At 46.8% G+C, this 17,941-nt stretch overlaps 1 protein-coding gene across 2 annotated transcripts in view; it reads left to right on the plus strand.

The window, feature by feature from the left end:
* The window catches only part of KDM5A (lysine demethylase 5A), an 82,492-nt gene that overhangs the window by 44,365 nt on the left and 20,186 nt on the right, over window positions 1–17,941 (plus strand). For both annotated transcript variants that reach the window (XM_084648415.1, XM_084648416.1), the window contains 4 exons: window positions 13,638–13,993; window positions 14,547–14,685; window positions 15,682–15,861; window positions 16,236–16,391. In XM_084648415.1, the coding sequence (XP_084504541.1) occupies window positions 13,638–13,993; window positions 14,547–14,685; window positions 15,682–15,861; window positions 16,236–16,391 (831 nt within the window). The remainder of the gene's footprint in view (window positions 1–13,637; window positions 13,994–14,546; window positions 14,686–15,681; window positions 15,862–16,235; window positions 16,392–17,941) is intronic.

The following is a 17,941-nucleotide window of genomic DNA, read 5'->3' on the forward strand; positions in this document are numbered from 1 at the left end:
TAAGATCTGTAGGGCTTTAAGCTCTCCGCCAAAAAAAGATTGAGACGTTAGGCTGAAGTCCATCTTAATGGAAGCAGCGCTAAGACCTCCCTTGGCACTGGGAGATTGAGACTCTGCACCAAGTACCTCAACATTAATGAGCTCATGGCTTCAATCTTTGGGCCTGCCTCATGAGGTCCAATGGACTCTGCAGGACCTTCCCCTTGAGGGCACTTCAGTCTGTTGGTTTCGAGTCTTTTCCAAGCAACATGGCCTAAATGACTCCAGGGCTAACTTGAAGTTCCTAGGTCTTTATACCCTGGTACCCATGAGGAAGCATTATAAGCCTCATCCCAGCCTCTCGAATCTTTCTGCCACCTGTCTGACAGGACTCTCACAGGAAGAGGAGCAGGGACTTTAGATGAAGGCCTCCCCAATCTTTGCCTGAGTCCATGCTGCTCCTCCCCAACTCTGTGGGGGTTCCAAGCAGGCCTTTTGATGGGCCGCTCAGGGACGACGTACCAGTGCAGAACTTGGATCCAAGCTCCCCCTTATTTGCGGATCGTTTATCCCATTTCTGTTGGGCATGGGCCCATTTCAAGACAGACCTCCTGGGTGCTAAGCAAGATAGAAATGGAAAATACCCTTCAGTTCAGTTCTTCCCTGTCCCTCTTCAGGCACTATCCTCATGAGCAACTTCTAGCCTAAGAGGTGCAGTGGCTCCTTCGGGTGGGAGCCATGGAAGACATTCCTCTGGAGTTAAGGGGCCAAAGGGTTCTACAACCGCTATTTCCTAATCCCAAGAGCCAACAGTGATCTCAGACTAATTCTGGACCTGCAAAAGCTCAATAGATACATGAATAAGCTAAAGTTACACTAGTCTCCTTGGCTTTCATCATATGGCTAGACCTATTGACGGTGCACTTGGGAGTCCCATTCTCAAGATCCCAACCATCTATATCTGTCGTTACGGATGCTTCACTGATGGGCTGGAGTGCTCACTTGGGTTCCCTCAGAACTCAGGGCTTCTGGTCTCCAGAAGAGCGCGCTCTACACATCCACGTTGGGGAGCTCAGGCAGTTTTCTTGGCTTGCCAGATGTTCCAGCAAGAAAGTGTCAGTTCTCACAGACCACACAATGGTGTTGTTTTATATCAACAGGCAGGAAGGTGCTCGCTCCTTTCCCCTGTGCCAGGAAGTGCTTCACGTGTGGGAATTTTTCATAGCACACTTGATCCACCTCAGGACCTCCTATCTTCTGGGGTCACAGAATGAACTATTGGATCACCTCAGCAGATCCTTCTCCAACCACCACGAGTGGTCCATTCTCCCAGATGTCGTGAAAGCCATTTTCCAGAGGTAGAGAACGCCCCAGATAGATCTGTTTCAGAGTAGCAGCTGTGTTAGTCTGTATTCGCAAAAAGAAAAGGAGTACTTGTGGCACCTTAGAGACTAACCAATTTATTTGAGCATAAGCTTTCGTGAGCTACAGTTCACTTCATTGGATGTTCACCACAAAGCACAACAGGAAGTATCTCCAGTTCTTCTCTCTCCTAGGCACAGCCCCGGATCTCTTGCAGTCTCCTTCCTTGGACAACTTATCTCTTCTACACGTTTCCTTCTATTCCTCTCATGCACAAGGTTCTGCTGAGGATCAAACAAGACAGAGCGTAAGTCACCTTGGTGGCCCCCTAGCATTGGTTCACCATTGTCCTCGATCTCTTGGTGGGGACACCAGGTCTGGGTACAGCGATAGAAGGATGGATCTCTCAGGACCTCAGCCACCTGCATCACCCGAACCTTGGGTCACTCCAACTTCAGTCTGGAAGCTCCATGGCTGAGCTCTTCAGATCTAGCATGCTCTGAGCATGTCCGCGAAGCCCTAATAGGGAGCAGGAAGCCATCTACCAGAGCCACTTATCTGGCAAAGTGGAAGACATTCCCTATCTGATATGCACAGAAGGGTGTCTCATCTACACAATCATCGGTACCTTTCATTCTGGGATACTTACTGCCCTTGAAACGACAAGGTCTAACCATGGCGTCTATTAGTCTATCTTGACGTGATCTCAGCCTTTCATCCCTGGGTAAATGGCCAATCTGCGTTCTCAAACAACATCTCTAATCTATTTCTTAAGGGCCTTGAGAGGTTGTACCCCAGGTACTCCAACAACTAATCTCTCCCTGGGACCTCAACCTGGTATTATTAAAACTGACAGGACCCCCATTTGAGCCACTGGCGACTTGCTCCTTGCTTTACCTGTCCTGGACGGTGACTACCTTAGTGGCCAGTTCTTCTTCCAGAAGAGTCTTGGAGATCCGTCTTCTCAGATTAGAACCAACATACACTGTATACTTCAAGGACAAGGTCCAATTGAGTCTTCATCCAGCTTTCCTTCCAAAAGTGGTTTCACAGTTCTATAGCAATGAGGCCATCTTCCTCTAATGGTCTTCTATCCAAAATCACATGCCAACCAGGGAAGAGCAAAGGCTCCACTCGCTAAACGTTAGAGGTGCACTGGCCTGCTACACAGAAAGGGCTAAGCCATTTCAGAAAACTAATCAACAATTCATGGCCATTGCAGACAGGATGAAAGGTCTTCCCGTCTCATCCCAGATAATTTTATCATGGATCACCTCCTGCATCCCCGCATATTACAACCCGGCAAAGGATCCTGCTCCACCTGTCCTGACAGCACATTCCACAAGAGCAACTTCAGCATTTGTAGTAGAAGTTCTTCCAGGTGTGGCACATGCACGGTCATCGGAGTTTTTGCCTTAGCACTATCCGTAGGGCCATCTCGTGTGTCGGTATATTGGGTGCTGTGCCCCTACACCCTCCCAGTTCCTTCTTGCTGCCTGTGGTCATTAGTCAGAGTGCCTTTCCTTGCATAGCAAGGGCTAACAGTTTCATTTCTTCTAACTTCGAGCCTTAGGGCCTTGTAAATAGTTTGTTCTTATAGTAGTTAGTGTTAAGTAGTTAGAAGTTAATTCCAGCGGGGACTTCGCTCCAGGTGGGGCATGCCTTAAGTCTCTGGGGTTTAATCCCTGCATGGATTCTAACCGGCCTATGCTTGTAAGTGACCCCCACAGCAGCTGCCTCAGGTGCCTGAGGGAATCATATGTGAAGGACCAGGACATCCACCTTAATGCCAGTCCAGCAAATAGAGTTCATTGGGGCAGTTCTCGACTCCACCTGAGCCAAAGCCTTTCTTCTGAAAGCATCTTTTCAGGCTGTGTTGGATGTGATCTCCCATGTCAAGAATCACCCACTCACCACGGCTCACACCTATCTGCGGTTGTTGGGCCACATGGCCGCATGAACTTAGGTGGTCAGTCATGCTTGGCTCCATCTCCAGCCCCTACAAGCATGATTGGCATCAGTCCACATCCTCAACAGGCATGACCTAGACCAGGGGTCTCAAACTCAAATCACCACGAGAGCCACATGAGGACTAGTACATCAGCCTGAGGGCTGCATCACTGACCCTTCCCACTTTGCGGCCCCTGGCCCCGCCTCTTCCCACCCCATTCCAACCCCTTCCCCAAATCCCTGCCCCGCCTTTTCTCCGCCTCTTCCGCTGAGCATGCGGCTCCCCGGTCCTCCCCACTCCCTCCTGCAAAGCGCTAAGTGCTGTCAAACAGCTGTTTGGTGGCGGGAAGCACCTGGAGGTAGGCAGAGGAGCGGGGATCTGGCGCACTGGCGGGAGAAGGGGTGGCGAGTGAGGGGAGCCTGGCGGCTGCAGGAAATAACTCAAGGGCGCAAGTGGTGTGTGGGGAGCTTGGCGGGCCGCAGCAAATAACTCCATGGGCTGCATGTTTAAGACCCCTGACCTAGAACAGGTAGTGAGAGTGCCAGATCACATTAGGTTATCCCTGGATTGGTTTTTGAACCCTGGGTCGGTATTGGAGGGAGTTCCCTTTGCGTCCCCATTGTTGACCCTGGTCTCCAATGCTTTGGACCTGGGCAGGGGAGCCCACCTGAGTGAGATAAGCACTCAGGGCTGCTGGTTGTGGGATGATCTGGCTCTCCATATTAACATCAGGGAGCTCAGAGCGGTTTGCCTGGCCTGCCAGACTTTCTTGACCCACCTGAAGGGAAAGGTGGTGCAGATCCTGATGGACAATACCACCACAATGTATTCCATCAACAGGCTGGGTGGAGTGAGGTCATCGGCCCTTTGCCAAGAAGCTCTGCGCCTTTGGGATGTTGTGTGTGACATGCCATTCATCTGGTTGCCTTGCACCTGCCCGGAACCAGGAGCGTTTTAGCAGATAACCTCAGCAGGACCTTCTCGCCTTGCCATGAGTGGTTGCTCCATCTGGAGGTGGTCAGCATAATCTTCCAGAGGTGGGGGAACTCCCCAGGTGGACCTGTTTGTGTCCAGGCAGAACAGGAAATGCCACATGTTCTGTTCAGTCTGCCGGATGGACAGGGGCTCCCTATCAGACACCTTTCTCATTCCGTGGTCGGGGGCACTGATGTATGCCTTCGCGCCAATGCAGTTGATTCTCAAGGTCCTTGTGAAGATCAAGCAGGACAGAGCAAAGATTATCCTAATAGCCCCTGTGTGGCCTTGCCAGCACGGGTTCAGCATGTTGCCAAACCTTTTGGTAGCTGCCCCGCTGCAGCTAGCCCTCTGGCCTTGAACCACAGCAGCGTTTTGCACCTGAACCTGGCAGTGCTGCACTTGATGGCTTGGCTGCTGCATGTCTTAAGTGCGGATGCTCGGCCCAAGTTCAGCAGGTCTTGCTGGAAAACAGGAAAGCCTCCACCAGAGCGACTTACCTGGCCAAATGGAAAAGGTTTACATGGTGGGCTTTGGAGTGGCGTGTACAAGCCAAGCAGGCCCCACTGCAGGAGATACAGTATTATCTGCTGCACCTCAAATGCCCAAGGTTTGTCCCTGTTGTCAATTATGGTCCACCTGGCCGCTATCTCTGCTTTCCCACTCTTCATTCCAAGGCAGGTTGATTTTTCACTCAGGCCTTGTCTACGCTACGAAATTAGGTCGAATTTATAGAAGTTGGTTTTGTAGAAATCGTTTTTATACAGTTGATTGTGTGTGTCCCCACAAAAATGCTCTAAATGCATGTAGTTGGTGGAGTGTGTCCACAGTACCAAGGCAACCGTCAGCTTCCAGCGTGTTGCACTGTGGGTAGCTATCTCACAGTTTATAGATTCATAGATACTAAGGTCAGAAGGGACCATTATGATCATCTAGTCTGACCTTGTGCACAGCGCAGGCCACAGAATCTCACCCAGCCACTCCTGAAAAACCTCACCTATGTTTGAGCTATTGAAGGCCTCAAATCGTGGTTTAAAGACTTCAAGGAGCAGAGAATCCTCCAGCAAGTGACCCTTGCCCCATGCTACAGAGGAAGGCGAAAAACCTCCAGGGCCTCTTCCAATCTGCTCTGGAGGAAAATTCCTTCCCGACCCCAAATATGGCGATTAGCTAAACCCTGAGCATATGGGCAAGATTCACCAGCCAGATACTGCAGAAAATTCTTTCCTGCGTAACTCAGATCCCACCCCGTCTAACATCCCATCACAGGCCATTAGGCCTATTTACCATGAATTTACCACAGTCTCTGCTGCCTATTTGAATTCTGGGTAGAAATCCCAGTGCCTGATGGGGCTAAAACATTGTCACGCTTGGTTCTGGGTATATATTGTCAGGCCCCCCTTCCCTCCCTCCGTGAAAGCAAGGGCAAACAATCGTTTTGCGCCTTTTTTCTTGAGTTACCTGTGCAGACGCCATACCACGGCAAGCATGGAGCCCGCTCAGCTAACCGTCACTGTATGTCTCCTGGGTGCTGGCAGACGCGGTACTGCATTGCTACACAGCAACAGTTTATTGCCTTTTGGCAGCAGACAGTGCAGTATGACTGGTAGCCGTCGTTGACGTAGTCCAGGGTGTTCTTTTAACCGACCTCGATGAGGTCAGGGGTGCCTGGGCAAACATGGGAGTGACTCAGCCAGGTCATTTCCCTTTTAAGTTTCGTCTCATGGTGATTCAGTCCTACTGGCAGTGCACTGTCTTTTAATCTGCAGCCAGCAGAAGACTATGGCCAGCAGTCATACTGCACCGTCTTCTGCCGAGCACCCAGGTGATGACGATGGCTAGCGGTAGTACTGCCCAGTCTGCCGCCAGCAAGGTGTATAAAGATAGATGAAGTGGATCAAAACAAGAAATAGACCAGATTTGTTTTGTATTCATTTTCTCCTCCCTCCCTCCGTGAAATCAACGGCCTGCTAAACCCGGTTTTGAATTCTATCCTTGAGGGGGCCATTCTGTTTCTTGAAAACCCGCCCCTTGGTTGACTCTAATTCCCTGTAAGCCACCCCCCCCATCCCCCCGGCTTCTATCACAAGCTTGCTTGCAAAGCAAATAGTAACTATCATTTAAAAAACATGTATTCTTTATTAATTGATTATAAAAAAAGGGAGATAACTCACAAGGTAGCCTGGATAGGGTGTGGGAGGAGGGGAGGAGGGAAGGAAAAGGCCACTTTAAAACTTGTTGAATGCCAGCCTTATGTTGCTTGGGCTGTCCACTGGGGTGGAGTGGTTGGGTGCCCGGAGCCTCCCCAACCCTGCGTTCTTGGGCGTCTGGGTGAGGAGGCTATGGAACTTGGGGAGGAGGGAAGGCAGGTAAGGAGGGGCTGCAGCAGTGGTCTGTGATCCTGCTGCCGTTCATGAACCTCCACCAGATGCTGGAGCATGTCCGTTTGATCCCACAGTAGCCCCAGCGTTGCCTCCTCTGATCTTCCTGCCGCCACCTCTCCTCACATTCATCGGCCACCGTCCTGTACTCTGGTATTGTGTCCCTCCACACAGTTCTGTCAGTACCGGATGACTGCGTGAGCTCAGAGAACATGTCATTGCGCGTGCGTTTTTTTTCATCGCCTTATCTGAGAGAGCCTCTGGGATGGAGGAGGGAGGCTTGAAACATTTGCAGCTGCTGGAGGAAAAAAAGGGAATGAAGTGTTTAAAAAGATACATTTTACAGAACAATGGCTGTACTCTTTCTCGGTGAACAACACTATTCACCTTTCGGAGCACATGAGATTTTGGTACAAGGTCGCATTTTGCATCTTATGTTGAGTGTCTGCGGCTTTGGTGTTAAAGATCACACATGCAGGGCTGGGCAACAGAATTCGGCTTGCAGGTGGCCATGGTAAGCCATAGTCTTTTGCCTTCTGCAACCTTCATAACAGCAGCCCCCTCCTTTCCCATACCAAGCAAAGCCTGTTGAGTTGGCCATTTACTGCTGCACTTTTCCTGTTAATGTGCAGCAGCAGAAACCAAACTAACCCACTCCCTCCATCCAATTCTCTGGGATGATCGCTTTTCCCCTCCCCCCACCGCCTGGCTGGTATCAGGGAAGATCCCTGCTAGCCAAACGCAAACAGCTCAGCACCAGTGCGCCCCCCCCCCCCCCCCCACGTGGCTAACTGCTACAGGCAAACAGCCCAGTAGGAACGTCCACCTCTGAATGTCCCCTTAATCAAATTCCCCTATTTCAACCAGGTTACCATGAACGATATCACTCTCCTGAGGATAACACAGAGATTAAAAAACGGATGTTGCTTGAATGCCAGCAAACATTGGGACCATACGCTGCCAGGCTTTGTCATGCAGTGATACCAGATTACTTGCTACTAGCATGGCGTGGTAAAGTGTCCTATCATGGAGGACGGAATAAGGCTGCTTTCCCCAGAAACCTTCTGCAAAGGCTTTTAGAGTACCTCCAGGAGAGCTTCATGGAGATGTCCCTGGAAGATTTCCGCTCCATCCCCAGACACGTTAACAGACTTTTCCAGTAGCAGTACTGGCCACAAATGCATCCCAAGTCCTCAGGGCTACTTAATCATTAAAAAACGCTTGCTTTTATAACGTGTATTATATTTAAAAAGGTACACTCACCAGAGGTTCCTTCTCCAGCGTCGTTGGGTTGAGAGGGTATTTCAATCAGGGTGATAAAAAGATCCTGGCTGTCGGGGAGAACGATGTGCTGTGTGCTCTCCCCAAGCTCATCGTCGTCCTCATCTTCCCCATCTGCAAAATCCTCAGCCATGGCAGAGTTTCCCATCCTCGGAGTCCACAGACAGAGGTGGGGTGGTGGTGGCGGCCCCCCCTAGAATTGCATGCAGCTCAGCGTAGAAGCGGCATGTCTGGGGCTCTGTCCCGGATTGTCTGTTTGATTCTTTGGTATGCTTGCCTGAGCTCCTTAAGTTTCACATGGCACTGTGTTGCGTCCCTGATGTAGCCTCGGTCCCTCATGGCCTCTGAGATTTTTTTTGAAATGTTTTGGCATTTCGTCTTTTGGAACCTAGTTCTGATAGCACGGATTCCTCTCCCCGTACAGCGATCAGATCCAGTACCTCCCGTTTGGTCCATGCTGGAGCTCGTTTTCGATTCTGGGACTGCCTGGTCACCTGTGCTGATGAGCTCGCCTGGCCAAACAGGAAATGAGATTCAAAAGTTCCCGGGGCTTTTCCTGTACACCTGGCCAGTGCATCAGAGTTCAGAGTGCTGTCCAGAGTGGTCACAATTGTGCACTGTGGGATAGCTCCCGGAGACCATTACCTTCGAATTGTGTCCACACTAACCCTAATTCAAAACGGCGATGTCTCTTTCAGCGCTAATCCCCTTGTTGGGGAGGAGTACAGAAATCTGTTTTAAGAGCCCTTTATGTCGAAAAAATGGCTTCATTGGGTGGATGTGTGCAGGGTTAATTCAGATTTAATGCTGCTAAATCCGACATAAACTTGTAGTGTAGACCAGGCCTCACAACATGACGGCCTGTTTTTTGAAAGGCCTGGAGCATCACTATTACATGTCTGGGATCCCATCCCTCCCTGGGACCTGAATCTTGTGCTGTTGAGACTCATGGGGGCTGTTAGTTGCAGTGGCAGGCAGAAGGAAAGGTCGCCCAGTGTCTGCTCAGAGGATTTCGTCCTGGATTAAGGCCTGCATTCACCAGAGTGATGAGCTGTGAAAGGTGCCTCTGCTGGCAGTCGTGATAGCACACTCAGGGCACAAGCATAGTCAGTGGCCTTCCTGGCACAGGTACCAATCCAAGAGATCTGTAGAGCTGCTACCTGGTCGTCTGTCCACACGTTCATCTCTCATGATGCACTTACCTAGCAAGCTCGAGATGACGCTGGCTTTGGCAGATCAGTGCTGCAAGCTGCAAGACTGCACTCCAAGCCTACCTTCATGGACACTGGCTTGTGGTCACCTAGAATGGAATCAACATGAGCAAGCACTCGAAGAAGAAAAAACGGTTACGTACCTTTTCGTAACTGTTCTTCAAAATGTGTTGCTCATGTCCATTCCATTATTCGCCTTCCTGCCCCTCTGTTGGAATTGGAACAGCAAGAAGGATCTGAGAGGGCGTAGGGCTAGTGGCGCCTGATATACCAACACGTGAGTGCGGCACTCACGGGCGCCCCAACTGGCCCTACAGATACTGCTAAGGCAAAAAAATTTGATGACCATGCACATGGGCATGTGCTCACGTAGAATGGAATGGACATGAGCAACACCTCTCAAAGAACAAGAGTTACAAAAAGGTAGTAACTGTTTTCCCTCACCTTACCAGATTATCTGCGTTGTTTTAAATGCAGTTTTGCCTGACACATACTAGAAACTGTACCTCAAATGAACAATCTGCTAATATGTGTCCTGCTCATTTGCAAGTGCATCTGAAAATACGAAGGCCTTGTCTACATACACAAATTGTACCACTTTAAAAAGGGTAATTTTTAAATGTTTAAAATATTGAAAAGGGTAAATGGGATGATCTGGATAATTATAGGCTTGTCAGTCTGACATTTATCCAGGGAAAGATAATAAAGCAGCGAATATGGGACTCTATTAATAAAGAATTAAAGCAGAGTAATGTAATTAGTGCCAATCAACATGGACTTACAGAAAATAGATTCTTTCAGACTAACTTGATACTTTTTTTGATAAGATTACAAGTTAGATAAAAATAAGTGTTGATGTAATAGGTTTATATTTCTGTAAGGCATTGGACTTAGTATCACATGTTTCGATTAAAAAAAAAAAAAAAAAGCAACCCCAGAACTACATAAAATGAACACACATGAAATAGATTAAAAGATAGCTAACTGATAAATCTCAAAAAGTAATTGTAAAGGGGAATCATTGAATGGGTGTTTTTAGTGAGGTTGCAGGAATCTGTTCTTGGGCCTAGTCTAACGTTTTTATTAATTATCTGGAAGAAACCACAACATCATTACTGATAAAGTTTACAGATGTTGCAAAAATTTGGTGAGTGGTAAATAATGAAGATTACAGGTCACTGATAGAGCAATCTGGATGGCTTGGTAGACAGGACACAAGCTAATTGTGTTTTTTAATATGGTTAAATGTAAACGTGTACATGTAGCAGCAAAGAATGTAGGCCATATGTACAGGAGGAGGGACTCTATCCTGGGAAACAGTGACTCTGATTTTGATCAGGAGCTTCCAGTATGATGAGGTGGGCAAAAGGGCTAATGTGATCCTGGGGTGCAAAAATTGGGGAATCTTGAGTAGGAGTAGAGGGGCTATTTTACCTCTCTATTTTACTTTTTATTTTACCTGTTTTACCTCTCTATGGCACTGCTGGAATACTGTGTCCACTTCTGGTGTTGACAATGGAAGAAGAAGGTTGAAAAATGGGAGCAGGCTCCAAGAAGAGACACAAAAATGACTAAAGGATTAGAAAACCTGCCTTATCGTGATTAGACTTAAGGAGCTCAATTTGTTCTAGCTTAACAAAGAGAACGTTAAGGGTTCCTGTGGAATGGAAGTCTGGCATTAGTTGAGTGCTCAGACCATTCTTTATCCAAATGCATCAAGAAACGAGGTCCAGATTTCTTTGAATTCAAATAATCATTTTCCATGTTGATAAGCTATTTCTTTTGCTGCTAATTCAGACCAGGTTCAAATACCACTCCTCTGTTCTGGGCAGAAGCCTACTCCTCTATTTTTGTAAAATCATGCACATGATAATAATTGTTGCCCTTGAGTCAATGCCTGTGTGGTGGAGTTAAACCCAGCATACTAGGTACAATTACCTAGGATATAATTTTCAGCTGAGGCTAGGTTGCTGAAGCAGAGCCCTATTTTCACTCTTGTGTCCCCCTCTTTTTGCAGCTGACTGTTGGACAGTCTCACAACACATGCATCAGAGTTCCTTTTTCTTTATTAAAGCACCAACAAATATGCAAGGACAAGGCCCCCATCTTGCACAACCTTTATGGCACCCCGTAGATTTGGAATAGAATCTTTTGCTATATCTATCAGAGCCTGAGATCCACGGGAGCATTTTTAACACTCCGTAACATGTTCTGCCATTGGGGTTCTTTTAAAGGCTGTGATAACTTCCCTTGCAATGCTTTCACAAAACTCCAGACCAATAGAGTTTCTCTTTGTTAGTAAAGCATGCATTGTGGACGTGGGCCTGGAAGTTTATGAAGCTGTACCCAGTAGCTCTGGGGCCTCTGGCAGTCTTAGGACATCCAGACCAAATTGATACATTAGTAAGTGTTGTAAGTACTGTCACTCTGCTGAAGGTGGCAAATGAGATAGTTGTTTTAGTGTTAGAAAAGAGAGAGCCCTCATCCTTGAGGAATTGGGAAATGCATATAATTCTCTTGCTCAGCTAGTTCTTCCAAATTATATTTTTTTTCCCCAAATTTGCAAGTCTGGGTTACCCTAGATATATGCTGTTGTATGATGGTGAGGATGAAATTGGTACTACTTAGTTAGGATAGCCCAGACTTCTCATGGTTGCTACTGTAGGCACCTTATTTTTCTCCATCAGATGAAAAGAGGAACCCAGCAGACCTGCAAGGGGAATTGGATGCATCGGCACCCACCCATGTGGGTATAAGTGTGTCTGCATTTTGGAACCAGTTTTCACCTGTAACACGATAAAAGCATAGTAATAATTTGGGGTGTCTGGGAACTCAATCCCCCCTATCCACTTAGCTATAGGGAGTTGGAATTTAAGTGTTAGTAGCGGGCATTGACCAGGACTCCAGAGAGAGGCTCTAATAATGTTGTTGTTAACTTCTCTAAAATAAGATGGGGGGGAGGGGAGTATGTACAAGTGGGCCACTTAGAATACAGGGAAGCCTTGGCAGAATCTTTTTTTTTGTATGTACCCTTCTTCACAGGCTCAGGGAAAGAGGATGCCACCGATTTGTATCATTAGATACTTGAGAGAGTACAGGATTTAAATGTACCTTTACTAGTTCTTAATATTTCTTGGTACTTTCATATCTAGGTATTTGATTGCATCTATGACAGTTTCATTGAGAAAAAGCCTTGCCAGATGACAACCAGGAGATTGCCATAAATTTTTAACAATGAGGGTAATTAACCATTGGAACAGTTTACTGGGAATTGTTGTGGATTCTACCATTACTGGCAAATTTTAAATCAAGATTGGATGTTTTCTAAAAGATAGATGCTCTATGAAATGTTTTGGGGAAATACCATGGCCTGTGTTATACAGGAGTCAGACTAGATCACAATGGTCCTTCTGGCCATGGACTTTATGAATCTATGAACTTCCCTAGAATAGATATAGTTATACCAGTATAAATGGGCTTGACTGGTAGAGCTTCCACCTGTAATGAGTAGAGGAGTAAGCTATACCAAAATAAGCATGCATAACTATGTCCACCTCCAGGGTTGTTCCAGAGTAGCTATCTCAGTTAGAGGGTTAATTTTTCATCAAAATAGTTGTAACCGTACAAAAACTGTGTATAGGCCAGGCCTAAGTGTCCCATTCAATAAAGAACATGATGTAAAGTCATTAACTTGCAAATTTGGGGTGTCACATAGCAGAAGCTTGTTGGCTCTCTGAAGATTAGAGGGCTCTGAAACAATGAGATTATTTGCAACTGCAGGTGTTCCTCTTAAGTAGGTGGTGGACATGGGCACTAATGTTACTCATTTTTATGTATTGGATGAAAGGGACAGTGGTCACCCATCCACGCAATTCCACCATCAATGGATTTGCAAAATAAACAAACCTGTTCTTTCCCTCGGCCCCCCCCCCCCTTGTTTTCCACTAGATACATAGTTTAAGGTTGGAGGAGACTATATTAGATCATCAAGTCAGACCTCCTGCGTATCACCAGCCCTTACATTTCACCCAGTCACTCCTGTGCTGAAGCCAATAACTTGTGCTAGTGTTTGGCTAAAGCATATCTTCCTTAAAGGCATCCAGTCTTAATATAAAGAGTCCAAGAGATCGAGAATCCACCACTTCCCTTGCTATTTTGTTACAATGGTAAATCATCTTCATTGTTAAAAATGTGCCTGATTTCTAACTTTCTAGTTTGCTTTTGTCTGACTTCAGCTTCCAGCTATTGGTTCTTATTATGCATTTTTCTACCATCCTGAGTTGGTTAGCAAACACTGGTACGTGTTTAGTTTAGATAATCTGTTGCCTGTAGCTATGAGTGTTGATGGTTTAATAGTCCAGATAGCTCTGAACCTTTACATGACTGGTCATTTTAAGTTGACACAGCTGGTTGACCAGCTAGACAGCTCTTGCTTTGATTCTACTGTGCATATTTGTAGCTGAATGGCTGCCTATGCTTGCTGTACATCTGTTTCAGAACCTTTTGGATGATGTGGAGGAGTTTCACGAGCGTGCTCAAGAAGCCATGATGGATGAGATCCCAGACTCTTCCAAGCTGCAAATGTTGATAGACATGGGCTCTGGCCTCTATGTGGAACTTCCGGAACTGCCCCGGCTAAAGCAAGAGCTGCAGCAGGCACGTTGGCTGGATGAGGTGAGGTTGACTCTCTCGGACCCTCAGAGGGTCACTCTGGATGTGATGAAGAAGCTGATTGACTCAGGTGTGGGGCTGGCACCACATCATGCTGTAGAAAAGGCCATGGCTGAGCTGCAGGAGCTGCTTACAGTGTCCGAGAGATGGGAAGAGAAGGCCAAGGTCTGCCTGCAGGCAAGGTGAGCATTCACTTGGTAGCTATACTGTGTGATAAAAGTCCTCTTTAGTTCGAAGGAGAATGTCCCCTTAAGTGAATATCCTGTCTGTCTTAGGAACGTAGTGATGAGCGGGGCTGTGAAAATCTAGCCAGTTTCTTCACTGTTTGATACTGTCTGTCTCACTAAGTTTTTAAACTGAAGGTAGTGAACTGTTGTAGTAGAGATGATGACCTCTTGGGGTTGGCAGTGGCCCAGGGAGGTGACCTAAGCATTCCCAGAATGACTTTGCTGCTGTTTCTTTACGGTCGTGAGATTGTCACCACCACCAGCTTCCTGTCAAGGTCATAAGATAGAATTTGAGGTCAGTTGCTGATGCAGTGTTCTCTGACCTTAGTGGTGAATAGGCCATCAACTTTCTCATCTCTGCTGGCATTTAGTAGTGAACAGCCCCCTCCAAGACCAGCGCTGTGGTATCTTGCACTAGTGTAGTGATACAGCGGCCCTGCCACCTGACCTCACTTCACTGACACTTTGTTGAGATATAAGGCTGGAATCAGGTTTTTCCTTATGCTAGACCACGACAAAGTATGATGGCCCTGGAAAGCATTGTGAATGAAGCAAAGAACATCCCAGCTTACCTGCCCAATGTATTGGCACTGAGAGAAGCCCTGCAACGAGCTAGAGACTGGACAGCCAAAGTGGAGGCCATTCAGGTAGGGCTAATAGCAGGCAGTGGAATCTGTTGGACTGTGCTCCTTTCTCTTAACGACTCTGTCCTTGAAGGAGGTCAGAGAGGAAGGGAAGCTTATTTGAACTTTTAAACTTGCTTACCTTGTTCTTTCCATGTTTTAACTCTTTGCTCTTCGTTCTGGGCTGCCATCTGTTCCCGCATGGGAAACCTGTTCCTTTCTTTTCCGCTTTCCTATAGGCATCCCACTATGAACCACAAAGGCCATTAGTTTTCTCAATTGCCCCAAATGCATCTCTGTACAAGGCCCTTATTTGGTTTTAATATTGTTTGGTCTACAAATTGCCACAGGAGATGGTATAGCTGTGATGCAAGACTTAGTATATCCTGGTGTCCAAGTCATTGAGCCTGACTGTGCAAAGGATTTTTTAAAAATTTTGATTATTCCACATGTATTTAGTGTTTTCATAAGGTGCCAGATTTGACAGCCCTGGAGACTGAAGTCTTCTGTCTACAGAATAGGTACAACATGAGCAACAGAAGTCTAAGTGTCCCTTTGGCACTACCCTACCTATGTGCCTCAGCCTTGGCTAAGAGGGGTCACCTTTAGGGAAGAGAAGGGAGTTGTCTCCATGGTCCATGCAGTTCTTGACCTCTGGGCTGAGACTGCCATTGGTGGTGGTGCTGTGTTTTTGATGCAGTCACATGTTTACTGGGAGGTAGACTGAGAACTATCAACTCATTTCACATGGGCTACTGAGCAACGATCAGCTAGTAACTTTGGGTTACTATTAACCTGGTTGGCTTTGAACAAGCAACTGAGATGAAATGGCGTCTGATTACTAGTTCCCTGAGCCAGCCAGTTCCATCAGAGATTATCCATTAAATGGGAAGTTTATATTACACAGGAATAGCTATCAAAATATTAATCAGATGTGGGGTGGGTTTCAGGGCAAAGTTTGGTCAATGACTAAGTTTAGTGCTGGAGTTCTGTGGTTCAGAGTATTGTGTTCTACCCCAGAACTGTAGCAACTATGCCTATCTGGAGCAGCTGGAGAGCTTGTCTGCAAAAGGCCGTCCGATACCCGTACGTCTTGATGCCTTGCCACAGGTGGAGTCACAGGTAGCAGCAGCCCGTGCCTGGAGGGAACGCACGGCAAGGACTTTCTTGAAGAAGAACTCAAGCTACACCCTGTTACAGGTGAGCAACAGTCAGTTATATATCAGAGGCGGGAAATTGGCTTTGACGTCCCTCTGCAACCTTGGAAGTGGGCGTATGAGTTATAGGTTACCCTTCCGTATGAAGGTAGGGTCAAACAGAAATTTCAGTTCCACATGAAGGAGGGACATGGTCACGTACAGTCTCCTTTGGGTGAGTTTGTGTACTGAGGGTTTCTGCTATTACTGTTAAGGAGGTGGAGTAGAACTCGTGCTTTGTGGCAAGAAGGAAAAAGAGTTTATTCTATGATGTATAATCATTCCATAGTATATTGTTCTCATCTGTGCTCCAGTGCCTTCTATCGGTTCATCTGACTAGTGTCCTTGGGTTTTACATTGCTTCCTTTGTGTTTACAGGTTCTGAGCCCCCGGAATGATATTGGGATTTATGGAAGTAGTAAGAATAGACGGAAGAGGGTGAAGGAGTTAATGGAGAAGGACAAAGACCTTGATCTGGAATCCCTGAGTGAACTGGAGGATGGTCTGGAGGAAGCCAGGGACACTGCATCTGTGGTAAGGAGCTGTGTAAAAGGGCTGGTGTCTTCTGCAGCTTGGGGGCTTTTGAGAGATCCTGTCTGTATTTTAACCACTACTAGCTCACTTGAATTTAAAGTCCAGCCTGCTAAGTGTTCTTGTCCTTGTGGAAATTTTGAGGACCATTACATGAATCCCACTAAAATGAATATCTTAGTATTAGGCCTGATAAAAGCAGTTCATGTGTTTTAGGGATGTTTTAAACACATTTGGACAGTGGGAGAAGAGGGAAGTACAATTCAGAGAAAATATGTTGGGGTAGAATGGGGGTTCGCTAAGGAAAGCTTCAATTGAACAAGGGTTAATAAATTCACCATTTATGTTGAATGGTGGGGTTCCATTCACCTTTCATGTACATAAACTGAAACCTTTTTGAAACCTGAAAAGAATGAGCTCCCACCACCCACAAAAAGCAACGTGAAAAAGACGTCATTCGATTTGACCCTGCCATGCGCCAAACTGAACTAAGTTCTACCCAAACAATGTCGCCTTCAGAAACTACAGTTAAAGAAGCAGACCTGTTTAAAGCAAAATGTTGGTGCAAGTAGATGAAGTATTTGAGAAGTTTTTTTCCCCCCATTTGGTAGGGATGTGCAGAATTTTCCTCACTAAGGGCTGTATAGCCACTTACCAGTAGATGAGGTCGTCACATTATTGATATAAGGAGACCGTTATGGTTTCTCTCAGATCTTTAATGCAGATGGTAGCCGTTATGTTCTAAAAACCCTCTTACGTATGTATGAAGCTATTCCGTTCTCCTCCCACACAAACTTCAAAAATAGGGTTGAATCACTTGTTGCCTGGTACTAGTCTTCTTTGGGAGGGAGTGGGGAAGGGAGAGGAGAGTTGGTGGGATATTTTTTTGGTTTGGTTTTTTTCAATTGAGAAAAATGTTATGCAAGACAAATCCATAGTGAGTGGATGATACCAGAAATTAAAGTGAGGGCCCAATAAACATCATCTAGATTTCCTTCCTAAAGGAGTGAGGAAAATTGGCACAGGCTGAGAGCCTGCAGTTATGCCGCTTCGTATGCGTGATCATTAAGGCTAAGATTTAATCATGGGTAATTTTAGTGAAAGTCATTGACAGGTCATGGGCAAGAAACAAATTCACAGCCATGTGACCTGTCCATGACTTGTACTATTCCCCAGACTAAATCTTGAGTGTTCTGGGGGTGCAGCTGCTGCTCTGGAGGGAGGGCTCTGGGGTGCCCACTGGTGCTGTGGGGGGTGGAGTGGCCCGGGGTTGCCACTGCTGCCGGGGGCAGGGCTGTTGTAGCTGGCCCCGGGGCTGCTCTGGCAGCCCTCGGGTCAGTCGCACCTGCTGGCTGCAGAAGTCATGGAGGTCACAGAATCTGTGGCTCTGTGACACACTCGCAGCCTTTGTGATCATCCATCAAATCTCAAGTTCAGCATGGTTAGACCATGTCTTTACTTGGATGAGAGACACTAAGGAACACCCTGGTGCTATAGGGAAGGATGGTGGTGATTTCAGTAGGTGATGCTCTCGTCTCTGAAAGAGAAGGAGT

Source organism: Lepidochelys olivacea (genome assembly GCF_965140295.1).
Source record: "Lepidochelys olivacea isolate rLepOli2 genome assembly, chromosome: 1".
NCBI lineage: Eukaryota > Metazoa > Chordata > Testudines > Cheloniidae > Lepidochelys > Lepidochelys olivacea.